The 23,189-nt window shown below is 41.5% G+C and overlaps 1 protein-coding gene across 3 annotated transcripts in view; it reads right to left on the bottom strand.

Annotated features, from left to right (window-relative positions):
- The window catches only part of POLR3B (RNA polymerase III subunit B), a 111,738-nt gene that overhangs the window by 26,413 nt on the left and 62,136 nt on the right, over positions 1-23,189 (bottom strand). For all 3 annotated transcript variants that reach the window (XM_036237416.1, XM_016148078.2, XM_016148080.2), the window contains exons 20-23: positions 20,197-20,406; positions 17,631-17,789; positions 15,864-15,981; positions 12,571-12,713 (exon numbers count right to left, since the gene is read on the bottom strand). In XM_036237416.1, coding sequence (XP_036093309.1) covers positions 12,571-12,713; positions 15,864-15,981; positions 17,631-17,789; positions 20,197-20,406 — 630 coding nt within the window. The remainder of the gene's footprint in view (positions 1-12,570; positions 12,714-15,863; positions 15,982-17,630; positions 17,790-20,196; positions 20,407-23,189) is intronic.

The raw sequence follows: 23,189 nt of genomic DNA, 5'->3' as shown, positions 1-23,189 counted from the left end.
GATATATTGCCTCCCCACCCCACATCAAAGGAGTCCACTTTCCCCCCCCTCATTGTGAATGGCGGCAAAAATAAGTATATATAATAATTTGGTTTGCATGAGCACTGAAATGAAACTTGAGAATTCCTTAGGCTGACAGATAATTTTTGTTAAAGAATTTAAAAAAAAAAAAAAGGCAGGAAATCTGCTTATCCTTCTATAAATGCACTAATCAATCAGAAGAAGCAAGGTTTGAGATAAAGATGTTAGCCTTTGATGAGTTACTTTCATATAGAACTTATACCAAAGTTTGAGAGGCTTACATAAGTTTTTTTGATTTTGACAAATAGTCTCATTCCAAACATGACTCTAATCAGCATTATATGTGGATGTCTCTTCCTATTTTTTTTTTTTTTTTTTTTACTCTCTATAAACTGATCAAGAAATAATATGAAGATAAAACACGAAGAACATCCCAGGTCACATTGTGCTGTATTTCCCTCCACGGACCATGACCGCGCATCTATCATATAAGTCATGGCTTCACTCTAAGGCACGGGTCCTCAACTTCCCAGGGCCAGGGACTGGTACCATCCGTGCGGCCTGTTAGGAACAGGGCCACACAGCAGAAAGTGAGTGGTGAGCCAGTGAAGCTTCATCTGTATCTGCAGCCGCTCCCCAGCGCTAGCATCACTGCCTCAGCTCCACCTCAGATCATCAGGTATTAGATTCTCATAGGAGCACTGGTCCCTGGTGCCAAAAAGGTTGAGGACCGTTGCTCTAAAGTATCTAGATGTTCAGAATACTTTCAAGTGAGATTAAGACTTTAGGGTTTTAACATTTCTCCTCAATTGAAATTAAAACTAAAAAACTTTCTTCCTTTGTAAATAAATTCACAACTTTGATATACGGAAAGTTATTACTAAACCATCTCACCGTTTCCAGTATTTTGCATTCCACTGAAGGATGGACTGTTCTAGAGATTCCTGAGCAAAGGCCCAGCTCTTGGCAGGGGCGGGGGGCTGATTCACTGCACATTCACTGGTGAGGTACATAATGGCTCTCACAAAGCCCCAAAGGAGGACTGTACTTTATTAAACTTTGAATTTCTCATTATAAGACTGAATTGGAATTCCCTTACCTAAATGTGCACTGTGAGTGAATCCTGCCTGTTTCTAAGCTGGGGTCGTCTTTATGTTGAGACACTCTCTTCTTTATGAAATGTGGTCTCTTTCCTGCACAGTTAATGCTCTCTGCTCGGTCACCCTCCATTCCTGAGGTCACAGAAGGCAATGCTACTTACTGGGTCTGTCACTTTTTTAACAGCTACTGATCAAACACTTTCCCTTGTCCAGTGGGCCTTTCCTGATCAGTGACATTCAGTCTTTGCTTGTCACACAGCACTGATACTGATCCTCAAGTACGTAGAACTGATTCTCCTGCTCTACTTCACTCATTCTGTCCTCCCCAACCTTCCCGAGCCCCTTTACGACATAAACTACTGCTGTGTAGTTTCCTCTTCACATCTGTTTCATTTAGCTACTAATTATCCTACCACCTTTGAAGTGTTCTGGCTTGAGCAAGACAGACACTCATGTTCTGTGAAAGTAAAATTTCCAGTTTCCTCTGATTGTTAGAGAACATATTTTAAGAGATATTAAGTGCAGAAACTCAATCTACACACCGTGTGTGTACAAAAAGAATCTCTAACAACAGCTTTGCCTTTCTAACAACGAAAGGCAAAAACCAGGCAATCTGCAGGGCCGCACTGCTTTCTGAATAACAAATTTAATGCTCTAGATGGGGGTGGGGGGGTGGGCATAAAGATACACTAAATCAAACCATCTTTATATTTTCTCAGAGAGAACACCCGTGTTAGCTTGCAGAGGATGCTACAAAGAAACAAATAGTATTTCCAAACAACTCGACATGTCAAAGGGTGGCGACGAAGTTCAACTGACACCAGTCTTACTCTGGTGTGTGTTCAGACCAAAACAGAAACAAATCACTGCAGGAATCACAGCGTGACACACATAACCCTGAAAACTCACAACACTGTGAAATTTTAATCAGCTCATTTCATGAGAACCACAAATAGCTTAAATGTTGCAGACTATTTTCTCTATTTCATTCACATTTTACTTGCCAACATTCAGCTTTCAGGTCTGATCCGCACCAAGGGCTGGGTTGTCGCGTGGCTCCTTGGAGACCCTGCGAGCCACGCCGGCTGCGCCTGCTCGTCCCACAGCAGCTCGCTGTCATCCCTCCTTTTCTGGCTCTGTCACAGCGAGCCAGGGGAATCGGGAGGATGGTCAAACTTGAGGGCTCGAAGATTCACTTCCTTTTATATCTGCTTACATTCTTGATGGATTTTTAATTTTAACTAAGACTACTAAAACCTGACCAGAGGACCAATTAAAGAATGGAATGGGGACAGTGTTTTACAGTGAGTTGATTTTACAAGGAAAGAGACACCTGAAAATACGGCTCTTGGTTAGGAGTACATCTTAATATGAGGATTTGGCTGGCATTTCTGGAACGAGGTATCTGGGGAATAGTATTTACTCTGGATCAGTGGCTGAGAAGTGCTATGCAAAGTTATTTATCCAGGAAGACTGGATAAATTTAAAGAAGATGACCACCTTAAGGAGGAGACACAGAAAAGATACAAGAAACATTACTGTTGTCTCAGGAAAAGGCTCCATCTTATCCAAGTGGAAATCTCAGGGAATGCAGCAGTCCTGGGGTGGTAACGGGTATCAGAAGAGAACGCTACTATAACCTGACTTAACAGAATAGGCAACACACTTAGAATAGAAACCTGGATTCAAATCCTGCTTCCGCCAGCACTAAACTGTGATAGGCAAAGCTACTCACCCTGCTGGGCTTCGATTTCTTGGTTCTAGATGGTAGGAATAGCAATGCTAACTAGAACTGTAAAGGTTAAAGGATGGAATAAATATGAAAATGCTTGTAAATTATTCACACACAAAAGGTAAAATGTTATGTATTTATATGCAGATGACCCAAGTTTTATCTCTAGTCCAAGCTTCTCGGTGGAGGGCCTCACTCTGTATCTACCTGCCTGCTCAGCATCCTCACGTGAAGTCTAACTGGCCTCTCCAACCTGAGGCTAAACTCTCAACCCCTGGCCCTGCCTAACTCCAAAAACCAAGTCCTTCCCCGATGCTCCCTACATCACCAGCCAGCTGCCCAGGCCAGGAACCCCATCCTCAGTTCCTGCCTTTTCCTCCCCAACATCTATCACAAGTCCTGTTGGCTCCATCTCCAGAGTGTATCCAGAATGCAACACCTCTCTCCACTTTTTCCACTGCTATTACCCTAGCCCGAGGCACCGTCCTCTCACCTGGACCTCTGCACCAGTCTCCCTGCTTCCCTCATTGGCTCCCTCTCGAATGTTTTCCATATGTAACCCATGGTGATCTCTTAACATGGTATCTCAGACTGTATCACTCCTTTGCTTATATTCACCATCCAACAGGCCTATTGGCTCCCAGCAAACTTAGAATAAAGTCTAAACTGCTTCTCCTTTCTTGGACCACAGGCCCTGTAGGATGTGCCCCTATCCTGTTTCTCTTACCATATTTCATACCGTGGTCCTCTTCTCTTCAGGCGTATGACTGGCCAGCCTGGCCTTTTTTTCTGTTTCCTGAACACACCAAGCTCATTTTGAACTTGATTCTCCCAGACTTTTGCTTGGCTGGCTCCTTCTCATCCTGTAGGTCTCAGCTCAAATGTCACTTTCTCCAAGAGGCTGTTCCCGATCCTCAGTCTAAACTACCCCATCCCTCACCCCTAAACTAGTCACGCGTTCATATTACCTTTCATGTACAGCACTAATCACTATTTTAAAGTATCCTGATCGTATTTTTGTTTATTTCTTTTCTATCTGCTTCCTTCCCCAAGAGAACACAGACTCCTGGAGAGCGCAGACCCTGTCCGCCTTGTTTGCCACTGTTTCTCGCATCTGGAACAGGGCCTGGTGCAGGTGCGACACGACGCTGCTCTGGGACAGCGCCCCATCCACCGGGCTTGCAGCAGCCACGCGGCACCTGCCCCTCCTCTGCTCCTCGGTCCCGCGCCAGCAAGTCCCTCTGATGCGCTCTTCTCCGCTGTCCACCCGTTCTTCTTTCGCAGGACCCACCCCATCGCAGGCGTCCCGGTCTACATCCCACACAGCTTCTGAAGCATCCCCTTCCTGCCTATCCTGCAAGAGAAGACACAGCGCAGACCTAACGGCAGCAGCTCACCTTTACCACCTGCTGGCTGTGCACCAGGTACTGTGCTCGCTGCTTTATACACGTGATTTTGTTTAATCCCAGCGACGACTCCTAGGAAACTGTCTCCATGTCAAAGAGGAGAGGACCAAGGCATAAAGGGAGAGAGCAGCTCACTTAGGGCTCATGACCGTCATTCATCTCTCTGCTGTATCTTTCTCAGCCTGAGGCTTTCTTTAAGTGCTGACCAGAGGGTGGCCGTAATGAAAAGGGGACTGTGTCCCCTCAGTACACCTACAGGAGGGGCAGGACTAACGGTGCACGCAGGCTCAACGCGACCATCGGAACCATGGCTCTACGCAACGGGCTGCCTCAGAAGGCAGAGGGGCGAGGCCTCCCCTCATGGAAAGTCATCTGCCAAAGGCATTCTCTTCCCGGGAAGCTGGATTAGACAAGACTTCAAAAAGGTCTTTCAAACTCTAAGATTTTATTCCTATCTGCAGTAAACTCTAAACTTCTCTGCTGTGAATGGTCTTTCCATGTAATTTTGTATTTAACTATAAATAATCCTTTGTGTTCATGTTTTTGCTCCAGGTATAAAGCCTCCTCCTCATAGGCATTAGTCAAATGTTGAATTTCCTTTCTATCTCCCAGTGAGCCCAATGCAGTTTTGAGCCTACAGCAGTGATTTAAATAGACCAAATGTCTTCTCTAGGGCTGTCGAGGCAGATTCTCATTGGTGCCCAGGGTGCACATATGGGAGGGAGTGTATTCAGGTATTTTTCTTGGAAAAGCTTCAGTGGGCTTGTGTGATCCGCTCCTTTACTTCTCTCGGGTCTTTACTCAAATCAGGATTAGAGAGCTATGAGTCCTGGGTGATGAAACTCCTACTCCATATGGATAAAGATGAGACATCCCATAAAAAAAAAAAAAAAATATATATATATATATATATATATTTACAAGGAAGAATAAATTACACTAATTTGGGGGAGAGTTGATTTTGGTTTGTTATGTCTGTACATTTATTGTGTTTAATAAATTATTTCACAAACATACTGAGCAGATACCATATTATATTAAAGTGCTGTGCTGGGTACTTTGGGGTTAAATAGATTAGTAGGGCCTGCTTCCTCTCCTCAGTGAACATAAAATATACTTAAGTCAACCAACAAGGTATTCTGAATATTTAACAACAACATGTACAAGGATTTTAGCAAAATCACTGCTATTTTTGAATCTTTATAATTTTATTTATTAATGTTAAGAACTTCGAAATCTAGATTCATTCTGCTACTATCATGTCCCTGGCTTCAGATGTACGACATTCAAAGAAAGGATCGAACGGTACACCTTAGTTACAATGACCACCCAGAAAGCAGACGAGTCATTCTCAGATGATTAAGAATTTTCAAAGTGATTCATGCCTTTGTGATGACTGTTAGAATTTATTTTAAGTGTGTGGGTTTTAAACATTTTTTAAGTTAGTTTTCAATCACGGAAATGATTAAAATAGCCAATAAAAGCAAGAAGCCTTAGAGGCAAAGCTCTGGTCAACAGACAAAAGATTGTGCTCTAAACATCATTCTCGCTTTTTATCAAAAATAATTTTAACTTCAGTTCTATAAATTGTAATGGAAAAAAAATTGAGCACACTAGGCGTTCTTGTGTTGAACATTTTCTAACAATAGACATAGAGATTTCCAGTAAACATGGGATGAAACACATGTTTATCTCAACTCCTCCTCCAAATCTCACTAACATGAGTTGAAAAAAAATCAAGGTCTAAACCTATAAGAAAAAAGAATGGGCAAAAGATAATTATGTGGTTTTGAAAGCTGACGAGTACAGGAAAGAATAGTAAGTGGCTTAACAGACAGAGAAAGGGAAACCTAAGCCCGTGAAGAGGATTCTGGGAAAAGCGCACTGACTCAGCCCTCACCCCCACTGCTGGGAGAGCTGGGGAAATAGGGACACGGTACTGTGAAAAGTGGGATGAGGAGTGCGGCCGAAAACAGGAAGATGGACTCAAAAACACCCCCTCCATCAGTAACTCCGGTGGGCTCCACCTTTAAAACGTGTCTAGACTGACCCCTTCTTGCCATCTCCCTATTATGATGCTTTTCCCACTCACCACCAACTCTCCCCTGAATTATTCCAACTGCATTTTAGTTGCTCCCTCTCTTGCCCGCCCCCCACAGTCTATTTTCAACATAGTAGCCAGAAGAAGTCGGATCATATTCTGATCTGCTCAGACTCCTCCAGCGGCTGTCCCTCCCACCCAAAGAGGTTCACACACAGCCTCAGCTCTAACTACTCATGGCTCACTCACTCGGCTCCGGCCACGCTGGCCACCTGCCTGGTCCTCCGGCACTCCAGCCTGGGGCCTTCCTTCCCTTTTCCTCCGATGCTCTTCAGCCGGAGCCGGTCTGCTCCCTTACTCATCTCGGGTCTTCGCCCAAAGGTCATCCTTTCAAGGAGGGTGTACCTCAACCACTTTACCTAAAATTTCAACCACCAACCACGCTCCTCCCCTCCAATGTGCTTCCTATTCACCTCCTGATCTTTTTTTCATCTCGACACTTCTCAGCCATTCTCTCTCTTGCTCACAAGAATGTAAGCCCCAGAAAGGCTGGAATTCTGTCTGTTTTGTTCACTGCTTACCACCAGGGTCTAGAATAGTATCGGACATGCAAAATATACTTAACAAATACTTGAAGAAATAATGTCTGCTTAAGAAGAAATCAGATTCCGAGTTTCTATTCCTCACCCTATATAGCCAGGAAATCACCCTTCTTCTCCAACCCTTACTTAAGAAACTGAATGACAATGACCTAAGACCCAAGGGTAGCAAGCACAGCACAGTGGGGTAAGGTACCGCCTGATGAAGAATAAATGAAGGTCTGTGCACTGAACAGTGGGCCGCAGCCCCCTGTCTCTACCTGGCTTCCAGGTCAGGTGATAGCCTTAAACACTACCGCCACCCTCACTCCCAGCTCTACTCCTCAGGTAGGAGTTAGAAAGATCTTAGATAGAAACTGAATGGCATCAGCAGTAAAACAGTTCACTGCCTGCTAACCCTACAAAAACTTCTACTAGCCAACGAGTTCTATACTTGGGATGCAGAGCTTTCAAATTTATTTATTTATTTATTTTAGTTTCAAGAATACAGTACATTGGTTAGGCATTTATACAGTTTATGAAATGATCCCCCTGATTACTCTATCTTCCCTCTGGCTCTACACACAGCCATCACCTTACTGCTGACTGCACTCCCTGTGCCGGGCTCCCCATCCCCGTGACTATTTATCGACTACTAATTTGTACTTCTTAAACCTTTACTGCTTTCTCCCAGCCCCTCTACCACCCTCTCCTCTGGCCAACGCCCAATTGTCCCCTACATTTGTGGGTCTGTTTTCAATCTGTTCTTTTTGTTCCTTAGATTCTGCATATCAGTGAAATCATATTTCTCTTTCTTGGTCTGACTCATTTCATCAATTGCTTTTTATTGTTCAAGGAAGAACCAGGCATCAGAGGAAAGCTTCCGACAACAACGACAACAACAACCCAGACCCTAAAACACACAGGAGGGAAAGAAACATCGCGAAAAATAGAGACAAAATTAAGAACAAGAGAAAACAAAAAAGAAAAAAGACCCCCCCCAAAACCTAAAGCTAAAACTGAAAGAAAATTAAAAATATATGCTTCTTAAAGAAAGAGTATGAATTAGGTTTAAAAATTGAATTAGAAATAAAAAATATGAAAGGTCAAAGACAATAAATCTGGAAAATAAAGTCAACCAAATCCCTAGAAAGAAAAATAAGAAAAGAAAGAAATGGACAGTGGGGGAGAAAAGAGAAGAAAGCTGGAGCATCAGTCTGGAAGATCCAACATCTATGGCCATGCCACGCTGAACGAGCCCGATCCTGTCTGATCTCGGAAGCTAAGCAGGGTTGAGTCTGGTCAGTATTTGGATGCGAGACTACCTAGGAAAACCAGGTGGTCTAGGCTCAAAAAACAAACAAACAAACAAACAAACAAACAAACAAATAAGAAACTGTAAGCTGTGAGGTCAACCAAGGGTTGCCTCGCCAAAAAAAAAAAAGAAAAAAAAAAAGGAAAGAAAAGAAAAAAACCCATAAGAGTACAGGAAAAAATAATGGAAAGAAATTATCAACAAAATAATATAAGAAAATGTCTAAGAATTAAAGGAACTTGAACTTCCAGGATTCAGGACTATTTCCTAGCACAAGAAATGTTAAAAGGTCTACGAAATTTCAGAATTCCAAGAATAGAAAATAGGAAAAGCTTCTAGGGGTTAGGGGTACACTGGGGAAGGAAGGAAGAAAGGAAGGAAAGAAAGAAGGAAGGAGGGAAGGAGGGAAGGCGAGAAAAAAACAGAGCACAGCACAAAAAGATCAGGAAAAATGATGGTACGATTCACGTAAGCAACAAAGAATCTAGTTAATGTAGCAGAGCCATTAAAATCCAAGGGAATAGAAGGTATCAAGTATAAGAACAGAATATGTTCAAACACACATGATTATGATTTAATGAATGGACTACCCTACTAAGGGGGTAGGGGAGAAAAGTGACATCGGAAGAGCCAAGAAACAGGGGCCCACATGGAAATTTCATAATGACTACCATTCAGCAGGCTTAGCACGTGTCATGGACTGCGCCCCCCCCCCAAATTCCTATGTTGACAACTGGATTCCCTGGACATCTCCGAATTTGACTATATTTGGAGACAGGGCCTTTAACGAGGTAATTAAAGTTAAATGAGGTCACTGCGGTAGGCCCCAATCCAATTTGACTGGTGTCCCTGGTAAGAGGGAGGGACACCAGGGTGCACTCCAGCATAGAGAAAAGACCATGTGAGGACAGGAGGCGGCTGCCATCCGAAAGCCAAGGAGAGACCGAACTTGCCAGCACCCCATCTTCAGCCTCAGGGCTGTGAGAAAATAAATCTCTTGTTTAAAACACCCAGTGTGTGGTATTTTATTACGGCAGCCCTAGCAAATTAACAGAGTTCTTTATAACCTGTTTTGGAAATATTTCTAGAGCCCCTGATAGGCGACTGCTCACCCCGGCTCTTCCCAGCACTCCTGAGGGCTGCAGAGATCAATGTCTCAGCTCATCTATTACAAGTTCTTAACACACTGGCTCAGAGAACCACCACCAAAGTTTGGAACAGGAAGAGTGGGAGCACTATAAAGGCGATCTTTTGGGGGAAAAAGTGGTCCTAACAGACTGACGATGTGGATATTTGTGCCAAGAGGCTGTTGATGGTATAAAAGCATGGTAATAAGGAAAGTTAAGCAAATAGAAAAATGAGAATAACTGCAGAAAAAAAATAAGGTTATATAACAAAAGAAATGCATTCAATTGCTTGGTTTGGAAGTGAGCAACATTTATGTAGTTATAACAATGCAATCTAAATAAGTAACCCAAAATTATGATAAATCTATGCAGGGAGTAGAGGTGAAGAGCGGGGAAGAGAGGTAACAAAATGTTAGGTCCTACTATCTATCAGATAATAGGAAGTCAATATCTAAAATGGGTGAATGAATATATGGCCATTTAAGAATATTATTTAGAAATATGAAGGTAAAAACAAGAAGAAATTGCTTCCAGGAAGCAAAATTGGAAGGTAGATAGACACTGATGTTTTTTAGTACAAAATCCCCTTTTTAGACCTTCTTAAACTATGTGCATTTATTATTTGATAAATATTATACTTAAAAGAAATAAAATTATATTCAATTAAGAATGTCATTCCTTCCATTACTATTAAAAGTTTACGCTATTTTTTTCCCCAATCTTTTCAATAAATCTGATGAAGCTGTAAAAGAAGGAACTATCAAGGGAATCTAGACTAATCAGAAGGTTTTCACTCTTGGATTAAAAGCCATCTGGAAAAGGAAAACTAGCAAGATAAATTCTCACTACGAGTGAAAGGTCACCTAAATCCAGGAGGACTTCTTTCGGATTTATGTAGAGATGTACAAGCCGAAGCCCCCGAAGATCGCACAGATCTCTAAAATCTGCTGTTTTAGGTGACTGCAATTTGGAAACCACTTCTGTTAATGAACGTTATCCCTACCATATTAAGGCTGAAAAATGCTATAGCACGAAGATTTACTGACATTTTACCCAGAGGTCTATATTTACAGGAGCTTACTAATCAAGTGTGTTTTATTTTCAAAACTACAGCTTTGTCTCCACTATATGTACTCACACATAATGCATAGATTAAAATTTGTATAAAATCAATGTATCAAGAGTATAGAATCTGTCCCTTTTACTTCTCCGACTTCGATTTATTCATATAGTCAACCATTATCAAGTATCTATTATGTTTCCACCATGAGAAAGGCTCTAATAGGCTTTATGAGAATATGAGGACATGGTCCCTGTCTTCAGAAAGTTTAGTGGAGTCAGAACACAGTGGATAACCACTGAGATGTATGCCAGCCTTCAAGGCTTCACACAATACTCTTATGGAATAAAGCACAAAGATTTGGGATACTTGAAGTTTGTGAAGTTTGTGAAATGATTCAGAATGGGGATGTTCTCATATGGTGTGCCTTCTTGCAAAGCTCCGCGTGTCAACATTTTGTAAGAAGAGAATTCTGGTTTGCTCTTTTCCAAGTAATAAGTCAAGAGGTTGTAAACAAGGTTATAGTTATCCCAAAATGACTTAGGAGTACATCTTAGAAATTGTCAAGACCAAGAGAGAAATAGTCAATACAGAGAATTTGATTGTCACTGGTAGGTAAGCAGCAGAAAACACTAGAACTTGTTTAAAAAGCTATGTTTAAAAACACTCAAAAGGTATTAAGAGTTAGCATCTTACAAAACTGCATGAAATAGAGGTGTCAAATTCACATTTATAGATGGAACCAATTGTTTCTTATAAAATATTGACAGGCTAAACAATCTTGCACCTGCCAACCGAACTAAAAATGCTTTTGATGAAACAGTATCTTAGTCTGAAAAATTTTCACTGATGGAATGACGATTAAGGCTGGATTGATTTGACCAAACAAACATTTGCTATATTTGCTTAGCAAATAAACAGTTAAAACTACCAAGAATACAATGTGTAGTTATCTTTAACCAATCAATTAAGAACAAGATGTCACACTAGTAATTTTTAAGCGAAGGTGAGATTCAGGGTTGAAAAGCAGAATGAATAACAGCCACTGTTAATGACCACTGTTATCCTTTCTTCAGTACATACCATGTGACAGGCACAATGCTAACTGCTTAACAGTCAGGATAGCACAGGACTTAGTGATAGAGCCTGGACTCTAGAGCCAGGCTGCCAGGATTCAAAAACCAGCTCTGTCACTGTCTAGAGACCTCGGGCAAGCGACCAATCATTCTTTGCCTCTGTTTCCTCATCTGTAAAATGCGGATAATAGTAGCTACCTTCCAGGACGGTACAAGTAGCAAAGAAGTTAGTATGTGTAAAGTGCTGGGAACACTCCCAGGCACACGGTCTGTGCCACAGAAGTGTTAGCTGCTGCTGCTGTTCTTAAAACAAGCAAGTGGCAGACTCACAACTCAAACTCCAAGAGTACCTTTCCACTTTTAAACAACATGCATACTGACTAAAAGAACAGCCCCCCACCTCACCCCCGGTCAATCATGAGTTAATCAACAATGGCATAGTGCTATGTCTTCTGAAGATAAAACAAAACCAAACCACAGATGGATGAAAACTCAGTGTAACCCTCCACGGAAAGAGTGAGGCTTGCCAGTGGGCCCAGATGGAGAAACACCATCTGGGAGAGGGGTCACTGTGTAGTGGACCAAGCAATGCACTGGAGTTAGGAGACCTGGGTTCCAACACCAGCCCAGCAAACAACCAGCTGGGTATCCTCGACTGGCCGCTTAACACGCAGGACCTGAACTTTTTCATCTATTAATAAAGGACAGATAGTTCTGAGGTATCTTCTGCTAACATCTTATGATACTATGACCTGAAAGAACACACAGTAGTTTAAATATGTACCTTTCATAAAAAATAGGGATTACTGTTTTTTGAACAGCTACCTGTACTTCAGTACATTATCACCTAGACTGTATAATGTATTTATCATTTTGAACAGTTGCAGGAGAATGAAAGAAATAGAATACAGAGGCAATTTTATGGTATATTTCTAAATGCCATTAAAATAATCTGAAAAATGAAACAAGAATAATTTTGATAACAGCGTAATAATTTTTCAAACATGCTGAACTTTTTAATGGGGGAAAGTTATAAACATTTCTTATACCTGTGGTTAATAAATACTTAAGTATATCTAGTTTTATAAACAAGTTGAGAAATGAAACAATTTACCTTTCTGCCCATGACGACTGCTGAATTTGTCTCCAATTTCTGGACGCCTTGTCTGTCTCAGCAGCATTTTGATCAGAAAAGCATCTTCGGCATTTGAAGATATCATCACTTTCTCAATATATGAATCTGTTGCCCCTTTGTAGCTAATGGTAAGAGAAAGTCGCTAAAACAGTTTTCAAACTGCGCTTTGTGACCCTATCACCCCAGGCCATATTTCATCCACTACCTATCACAGGTATTTTGACATTCCCATTTGGGGCTCTAAAAAAACGGCTCTCATTTTCAACACTAAATCCAAATGTTACAATTTCCCCTTACAGTCCTTGTTTAAAATGGCTAACGTTTACTAAGCATTTATTATGAGACAGACATGATACAATTTAATCTTCACCGCAAATGTTATGCACGTACTGTTATTGCCTTATTATAGACAAGGAAAACTGATGCTTAGAGAGGTTAAAAACCTGCCCAGGACACACGACTCACACAAAGTAGATCTGGGATTTGAGTTGACACCTGTCAGACTTGACTCCAAGTCCTTTTTAAGTAACAGCACTTTTTAAGTACTATTTTTATCTAGTAAGCTTTCCTGTTATTAATTTTTTCACACACTTTGTCTCTTATCTGTTTTTCATACAATTAACATTTATTAAAAGTCCACTCTGTGTCAGGTCCTTGTAAGCCGTACATACAGAGACTAGGTGGACATGGCTCCTGCCCAAAGGAACTCACAATCAGATAAAGGAAAAGAGACCAAGAAGGGCAGAGCAGTGAAGGTATCAGGGCTATGAAGATCAGGAAAGGCCTGAGGGAGGAAGGGAGGCCGAGGATGAGTAATGAGACTGGTAGGAGGGCCAGGCAAGAGCAGTACCACGAATTCGAGGAAAGAGCGATATCAGTGGTGTCGAATGTTCCAGGAAGGTCATATGAAATCCATCCCTCCATCTGACTACTATTTACTTATTACCAGGCACAGTGCCAGGCATTACAAGTACACGGTGAACAAAAGAGACAAAATCTCGGCTTGCAAGATTAGGACTAAAGAGTCCACTGAATTTGGCCATTCCGACCACCGACCACCGACCACTGGTGGGTTTTGCGATTTGTTTACTAGCTGCCTCTCCGCACCCAGGTGTGAGCTCCACAAGGGCGGGGATTTCTGCCTGTTTTGTTCCCTGTGCTAGCGCATGCACTAAGAACAATTCCTGGCATATTGTTAGTGCTCCAGAACTATTTCTTGAGTGAAATGAATGACCGGGCTGTCTCTGGTGACCTCTTCCAGAATCGTTTCGGTGGGATGGAGAGGTAGGAGGTCAAAGAGGTTCAGAGGGCTCAGGGAGCAGCGGAAGGTAAGAAGTGGAAGCAGAGATTACAGACTCCTCTTCCAAGGAGCTTTGCGCTCAAAAGTGGAGTGGCAGCTAGAAAGGAACATGAAATCCAGAAAAAGGTTTTATTGTCTTTTAAAGATAAGTATCGGGCATATTTTCTAGCCTGTGAGGAAGGAGTCAGTAGAACATGGTTGAAAATACGGGAGGACAGAAGACAAAATGACAGAGCAAGGTCCCAAGGGAGAGGATGAAATGGAACCCAGGAGGAGGAGGGATGGGCTTTGCATAAGAAAAGAGACGTCCTCCTTCAGGACAGGAAGAAAAGCAGCCAGCACAACCACCACGGTGATTCTAAAATCGCCTTTCATTTTGTAGGACTCAGTACAAGGGTCCTGACCCCTCTCCCAGGTGGAAGGTCCCACTTTCCTCTCTGGGCTCTCGCTCTAGCGACAAATCCATGGCACCCAGGACACCGCCGCAGTTAGCACGGTGGTCAGGAGTGGGGCTGTGTCGCCAGACTGCATGAGTTCAAATCCCGGCTCTGCAGCTGGTAGCTGTGCGACCTCGGTCAACTACCTAAACTAGCTGCGCCTCAGTAGCCATGCCTTTCGAATGAGGCTTCCACGAGAACAGAGCTCATGGGGTGGTGTAAGATGAACTGAGCTAACACATGTACAATGCCAAGAGCAGTAAATGGCACAGTAAAAGTTCTCAATTAAGCGATTGTGATCATGGTAATTACTGCACATATTTTTTAAACAGGTCTTTGCCAACTAGATGTGACTCCTTGCAGGCGAGGCTCACAGCTTATTTCAGCTCTAATCTCTGGCATTGGGCACAGCGGCGGGCACAGCGCAGGCCTCACCACTGTGTGGTGAGAGGATTTGTTAAACTGCCTTCCACAGCCTGGGAATCGGTCCTCCATGTCACCCCGTCCTGCGACATCATGAACTGCTGACCTCGTTCACCTCGGCTTGGCTGGATATCTTGTTACTTCTAGTTTTGTTTTGCCATCGTAGTGCGGTTGCTGTCATTAGCCTGTGACTCTCTCACTAAATCCCACATTTCATTATGTTTTGGAGCTCAGAGGGAATCTGGAGATTAATGAGTCTCTTTCATTGTATAGATGAAAAAACTGAGGCCAGTGGAGGTTAAGTGCTTTATCTAGGTAAGATAACACACAACATAACCAGTACTACAGCCCAGACGTATTCTAGAATATTGGGAATGCCACAGTGGCCAGCATGCTTTGTCATATTTTATTTTTAAACCTTTTTCCCATTTAGAAAAAAAAGTGCAGCTTGCTGCCTGTGTTCATTTAACATCACGCACAGGAATGCCACATTTTCTAGGATTTGACATTTTCGCCGACCGAGCAATACTATATTTTAGAAATGGAAATACCACTACTAAAAACAGAATGCTATAAACAGAATAATATCATTTGTTTCCAAAGACTACGGATATACTAGTGATGCCAAGGTAATAATAAGAGATATTTTCTAGCAAACTGTGGTGGGTAGGACTCTAATCAGCAAGTTATCTCAGGGTGAATGCTGCAGCCGCCAAGCGCCGCGGGCGAGTATTCTCGGGGCAAACAGGACATGGGTTAAACACACAATCTGAGCACCTCGCTCCCTATGGAATGAATTCCCAAACCTTCAGCAACCTAACCCCAGCAAGGTGCAGCAGTCCACCAAACCCGTTTACCCTTCATTTCACCCTTTCCTCTACCTGGGACCCCTGCCTATTTGCCCACCACTCAAACACAGGTTGGAAGGTCTCCGTGATTCCACAGCTCAGTTTGATCTTCCAGGCTGTGCTGTCCTCATGACAACTACTGGTACCCCAAACGGCTATTTCTACCTCTCCAGCCTTCCAAGAGCCAGCTTCTAATTCCCCCTAGTCCTTCTTCTTTTTTTAAAACATCTTTCTGCGTATTTCCAAGCCACGGCCAATACATACGTGATGGGCACATCTTTGTACTGTGGCTGCTGTGGCACGTTACTTCCTTCCAAAGGGATCTGAGTTACTGTGGGCATGGACTTATTTACGAGCACTTGTTTGTTTTCCACTTTCTCACCTAAGAAAGAGAGAAGGGTGTTAGACAAATGGTTATACCATCTGTGTGGCATGCGAAGATTATTCAGGCATAAAACTGTGATTAGACTTGGCCCATGAAGTCTAGACATGGGAGAAAATAAAAATGAGTCCATATAGTGGGAATCAGAGTTCAACAGGGTCCGTTTGTAATTTTGCAAGGCCTTTTATAAAAAAAATCATAGATTCAGATCACAATGTGTATTAAATTAAGAAACTGATTTAGGGGGCCACATTAACGAGAGAAACGTCCTGTCAGTAGGTGGCAATTTTATATACCTCTTAGGGTGTTAGGATGGATTTGGGCCCCTTACTTTTATTAATAGTTATTTCGAACTGGAATAAGCCACTGCCAACTTAACTTTGGCAATGAGAGAATCAAAAGATTTCTTTGCTTTTCCTGCGGTTCTCACCTTTGCTTTGCATCTTTTCATGGTAAGCTCGAAGACCAACTACTATAGTACTGTCACAGTACTTATTTTCCCAGCCACATGACCTGGGCTAACGTGAAAGAAATTCTCTAAGAAACGAAGGTGGCAAGAAGGAGAGGAAGCCACGCGCTGCGTGGCTCGGGCAGCACAGCGGACGCCGCACTCACCACCCCGGCACCATCAGGCTGCGTTCGGGTCCTGAGTCCTGAGCATCTCCCCAGCCCAGCGCTTCTCTCCACCCACAGCAGCTCCTGCCGCCTGGTCTGCTGTGAGAGCCCCCAGTTGGTTCCCCTCTATTTTGACTTCCCTTCTACTCCTTTCTCCATACTATAATCAGAATGATAACTTTGAACCGCGTATCTGATTCTATCATTGCTTTTAGGATCATAATGAAAACGGTCACAAGGCTACAAGGCCCCTGCTCCCCTCCCCCTCCCCCTCTCTTTCTCTCTAGACTCACGTTCACCCACTGCCCAGCACTCTCCTTGTCGTAGCCCGCTGGCCTTCTTTCGGATCCTCTAACCGTCAGGCTGCGGGACACCTGCACAGTGCTTCCCGCTGCTCAGAACATGCTCCTCTTCCCTCCTCATCAGCTGCTTCCATGTACCCTTCGGAGGCCAGCTCACTTCTGGGGGAAGGCTATCCCAATCCTCCTGGCTAGTCAAATCCTCTTGCTACAGGATGGCCTCATAGCTCCTTATACGACCCTTAACTTGTCTGAAATTAGACGTTGTGTTTAAGTGTGCTCCTTTGATCGGTGTGTCTCCTATACAAGCCCACGAGACTCCTAAGGGCAGGGGCTGTGGGCTGCATCAACGAAATTCATTACAAATCCATTATTACAGTGAAGTCGTACTTTTTAGGGGGTGAAGATTTTCAAGTCAGTCAGTAAGCTAAGTGCACAAATGATGAAATACCAGTGTGGATTCAGGAACGTGACCTCATTATAAGTATTTCTGTAAAGTGGCTGTTATTCAAAATAATAACTAGAAAAGTATATTTAGAAGAGATTACTCCCATGTAAAAACATATATATAAAAAGACTGGAATGAAGTTCACCCACAATAACCATACCGGTTGAGTGAGGTTAGTAGTTTTATAGGTTGTTATTTTTTCTGCACTGTTTACCAAATATTAAGATATATAATTGAATAACTTAAAACTTAAGAAAGCACACACTGGAAGTTTTTGAGGCCTTTACCTGGAGAACAAATGCCATCTGCATCCAAAATTTCATGTCGCCAGATGGGTTTCCTTGTGGCAGCGTCCAACATTGGCCCCATCACTTTATCAAAAGTCTGGTTGGTATATCGTTTCAACGTACATTTAGCATTTTTATATACGAGGCAACGCCCAAAGCCTATAATGAAACCAAAATGGGTATGAGAACCACGAACAGTAGAAAACGATGAGAAAACACAGATTTGTGTTATTCAACAACCCACCCCAACTCTATTCCCTCCACCCCTCATCCTCCCCGCCACCCCTGAAAATACCCCACAAACTGCTCTGAACTTGGATAATCTGGGAGTGGCTAAACCAAATAACAACCTGCTAACCTGAAGAACTGGCTCAGGGCGCCTCCCCTACCTACCGTCTGTAAACACTGGAATCTCTACAACCATTTTCGGCATGGAATATTTGTATTTCATTACGTTGAAGGAAGGTGAGAGAAACTTAAGTGTCACTGTGATTCTTCTAGAGCACAGAGCCACAGAATGTGAGACTTGGAAAGGGCCTTAGCGATCACCTGGCTTGACACCTCGATCTTACAGGTGCTGTAAGTGAAGTCTGAAGACATTAAGCGGCCAAGGTCACCCTGCAAGCTGGTGGCAGAGCTGAGACAGACCAAGTCCACTGATCAGCCAGGATTCTTCCTATGCATCCTTTGGTGTATAACTCCCGCTAACCTTCTCTGGAAAGTTTTACTTTTTCTGATTTTGCAAATCAGAGGAAGTCCCAAACAAGCAAACGAAAAAATTATTTTTTCTCCAGAGAGAAGAGAAAATGAAAATAAACAATGAAATGATTTAAATGGGAGAGACAGTTTGCCTCTGCCCTTAAGATTAGAGTTTACTTTGATTACATTTTTAGATCACATTTATCTAGTAGATGAGGGAAAAGGCCTGAGATCAACTATACACTAAACATTAATCAATATGAGCAAAATAGATGGAGCAAAGAGTTCAAACACTGAATCTCACAAAAAGATTCATCAGTGTAGTTGCCCCAAAGAGCTGTCACCCCTTCAACACTAAATTCCATTTCCAAAGATTCTGTAGCTGTATTTCTCCACCCCCCCCCCCACCTCCCACTCCGCTTTGGCCAAGCAGTTATTTTAAACTGGATTCTCTCACTAATCTCCCCAGGATGTACTGAGCCATGTCAAGAATTTGTTTAAATAAGAAAATGTCTCAGGATCATATTCTAGCTATTACCAATGAAATAAATGCATGGCTGTAAAATCCTTCACTTAATGATTCTCCTGCAAAAGCAGAACACTTACAAGAAATCTAAGAATGTAAATTTTGAAAATCAATCAGGAAAAAGTGGATTTCTAAATAAAATCTTAGTGCTCTAATTTTTTAAATGGGAAGGTGATCGAGCAACACATTTCTATAACTGGATGATACATGAAGACGTTTGTGTGTCTTAGAGAAAGGTCTTCGCCATTATGGCTCCTAGTAAATTGTGTATGGCCGTAATCAACTCGGCTCCAAGAGCCAGCTGCTTTGGAAACATTACATGATCTTCAAATTTCGTACAATGGCCATTAACTGCTACATGCTGGAGTACAGTGTGAATCTGAACTGCATGAAATCAAGAAGTGTTTTTTTTTCGAAGTGTAAGTGGACCTTTTATTTACAGGTGGTAGCTTAAAATCTAGTGGACGGCAAACTCAGATCATTAAATTGTGTTGCGGAGTTTCTGACAGATATCACAAAGTCTTCAGATTTCCACATAAACGTTACCAGTTAATCAGAAAGGAAAACATCTAGTTTTAAAGCATGGCTGTTGTCATTTGGAGGAAAAAAAGAGGCATAAATTAAGTGCAGCCAACATTAATGCCAAAGACACATGTCTAGGAGTACTATTATGGCTGCCTAGCAACTTCAAAGAGTGAAGGGGAAGGCAGAGTGGGTATGCCAGAGAGGAAGAAGAGAAACAGAGATTATGAAGAGAGAAGTCAGACTTCAGATCAAGTGATGGCTAATAAACCATGAAGTGCTGAACTGCAAAAGTAAACTGTCAAAAAAACAGAAAGAAAAGCATAAAAACTATAAGGCAGGGTTCATGTACATGTATTTTTAACTTTTATCATTTTGCTAATGAAAAGGTGTAACATGGGGTTGAGTTATACAATTTAAAAAATAGCCTTTTACATACAAATGTTGCTACTGTCCTCTTAAACAGTGTTGTTGTTGACTATATAACTAGACATATGCAGAAAACATTTCATTTATTGTTATTTCCTTCTGGAAAATAAATTCTTACATGTTTTCTGTTGAGGAATTATCTCAAGTCAATAAAGTAAAACAACAAAAAAAGATTCCTTAAAAATATATTTACTAAATTACCTCTACCTAATATTCATTTTTTTAAAATCAATACCAAAACCTAACTGCCCCTCGTTTGTACATTATAAAACTCAAATCACGCGACCTGACACTAACAATTTGACATCAAGTGATTTTTTACATTGATCATCCCTGTATCTAATTCTGCATGAAGCACTCTTGGTGTCGGGGCTTTGAAAACTCACTTACCTCTGTCCAAAGAGGCCTTGTTTAAAACGAGAGCATCTTCGATATCATAGCCACTATAGCTCATCACAGCCACTGTCGCATTCTGTCCAGCTGGCAGTTTCTCAAAGTCTATCAACTCGATGGTCTTTGTTTTCACCATGGGTTTCTGTGGATACGCCAGGAGGTACATGAGCGTGTCGATTCTGTTGCGTTGGTTGTAACCGATGGTACCTTCGTTGACATTGGAGAAAACAAACGGCGACATTCTATTACGTCACATACTCAACTAGCAATGAATACAGTGATAAACACATTAATTTCACCGATTAAAATGAAGACAATCTTTAGGTCAAACATTTCAAAAGCAACACCCTCATAATTTTTTCTCAGAAATATTATAAATCCTACAAAGAAAAAATATCACACTCAAGGTATATTAATCTAATAAATTTCAACTTTTTGGATTTACGCAATCGATCCATTTAAGGAATTTCAGTCTCTACCGGTTAATTTCATAAGTCAACAGTTTTGCATTTGGTTCTCCTATGTACCAGGCACATTTCTAGTTTCTAGGCAAAGGTATGGAGAACGGCACCCAGTGATGACAGGTAAGGAGCTTTTATGCTGTGGTAGAAACAGATACATTTTATAAAAGAAATCGACAATTACAAAAATTCTAAATGAAAAAGTGAGCAGGAGAAAAGGGAGGGAACAGAATGAAGAGGAAAGTGAAAGCTGAGAAGAATAAATTTATTCATTTGCCTAATTCTTCATTTATTTAGCAGTAAACAAACACCTACTCTGTGGCCAATAGTGGAGATGAAATGGGGAAAGGCATTTCCCTAAGGAATCCCAGGCCCTGTCCACGCAGGGCTGGGCTCTTCCCTCCTCAGCACTCAGGCTTTCTATCTGATTAGACCTCGAAAGGGTTTTACTGTCAACTGGAAATGAAATCAGAATGTTACCCCCTCTCCCTTTTCCCTACAGGGGTTCATCAGGGTTTGTGAACCTGCCTGAAAAAGAGGCTTTTGCTCTCCTAGGTTTGCTCCTACTCAGAGACATTAAAAATGGAAAATACACATCAGTCCTATGGCTGAGCTTGAGTGTGGGCCACTGGGCCTCTTTAACTTCTCCCAGGTATCTCTTCTTTTCCCCGAGTGGCTAAGAAGGTAGCTTTAAGTCTCTCTTGCACAAGCTTCCAGAGTGGTACACCCATAACACTCACACACCCCAAGATCTCTATGTACCATTTGATGGAGTTAAGCTCTAAGGGGAGCAGACATCGAAACTCAATATTTATTTCCTTTACCTTTTTCTCTGTACTCATGTCATTAAATCAATGGTGATCTCAATTTAGAGATAAAAATAACCTATTCAGGCAGCAAAAATGATACGGTATTCCCTGACGACTACTATTGAAAGAAATATCGAAATCTGTAGGGTACTAAAGGAGCGAGCACCTAACACAGCCCTGGGCTCACTACAGATGCTCGATAAATGTCAAGTAAATAAAACTGAAGAATCACATTATACTCTTCACGATAGTATGTATTTGTGCTTAAACCTCCAGAAAATTTATCAAGATTCAGCTAAAAAACAACAGCTAAGCTGGACCTCACGAACTTTTTGTTGAGTTTACACTATAAATTACAACTTAATTTATGTAATTTTAGTGCCAACTAATAAACTGGGCAGGACACCTGGTAATAGATCACTTACTCTTTTAGAAATAAAATCACTCTGCTCGGACCATGGTGAAGTTCACTGACAATAAGTTTGTCTTTTTATATGAAATCATTTAAAATTTATGTTGAGATTTCAGCTCCAATTGTATACTTCACCCAGCTTGAGACAAGGGTTCAGGCAATGTCCCACCAGGTTGCCAAGCATGTCTTCTGAAACCTGAGACAAGCATTACTATGCAGCAGGAGAGCATAATGGCTGCACCTCTAAACAATGGTGAAAGAGATTGGAACCTGCTGTAAATTGTGCTACCAGGCCCTGAACATAATTCTCGGCCATTGAACGAGCATTGAATGAAGAGCAAAGTGGCTGAGCAAACGTCTGATGCTTATGATCTCATCCGAAATTTTCTTTACTTTTAAAAGAACCTGAAGGAGTACACACATACATCCATTTTTAGCAGCACTATAAGTGTATCAGTCCAAACATGAATTATAAACTATGACTTTTATATTATAAAACTTCAAAATGCCATCTTGCCCCATAGTTTTTAGAAAAATTATGAATGACTATTTTGCCAATAAGCAAGCTCTTTTTGAGAAAATGTCATGCAGAAATTAAATTGTAAGACTAGTCTGGGTATAGCACATGTTCAAACTAGGATACCTCTATTACAATTTTAAACTTCTTTAAAAAGAGCATTGCATATATATATATATATATATAATAACACAATAAGAATATCTATAAGATGAATTCTTCTACTGTCCCATTTTACTGTAACTACGGTCTCCAACGATTTCATATTCTTACTACTAGGATATAATTGTTTTTACAAAGTCATATTTCACAACTTTCTTAGCAGTCACAAGTTGGCACTTGCAAGGTATATAAATGTAGGTTAAAATGTGAAGTTTTTCATTTTAAGATGAAATGAAAAAAGGTAAGAATGTACATAGCTTAGAAAATATATACTGAATTTTAAAAAATGAATCTTTATACATTTAACTACTTTTGTCTTCATTTGCCTTATTTTCTTTATTTAATCAACATTATTAAATATAAAAAACTTCAAAGTATACAAACTGATGAGCTCTGACAGATATATACATTTGTGAAAAGAACACCACAGTCAAGATCCAGATGCTTTTCCAACACTCCCCAGAGAGCCCTCCCTCTATCCCAGGCCCCAGGCGACCACTGATCTGTTCTTGATCATTATAGATCAGTTTGCATTTTCTAGAATTTTACGTAAATGGAATCATCCAGTATGTACAGTCTTGTGCTGCTTCTTTCATTTAGCATAACGATTCTGAGATTCCTCCACGAGG

This window comes from Rousettus aegyptiacus, unplaced genomic scaffold, assembly GCF_014176215.1.
Source record: "Rousettus aegyptiacus isolate mRouAeg1 unplaced genomic scaffold, mRouAeg1.p scaffold_m13_p_2, whole genome shotgun sequence".
Classification (NCBI taxonomy): Eukaryota; Metazoa; Chordata; class Mammalia; order Chiroptera; family Pteropodidae; genus Rousettus; species Rousettus aegyptiacus.
Note: the sequence above shows the minus strand (reverse complement) of the source record. Positions and strands in the feature narration are given on the sequence as shown.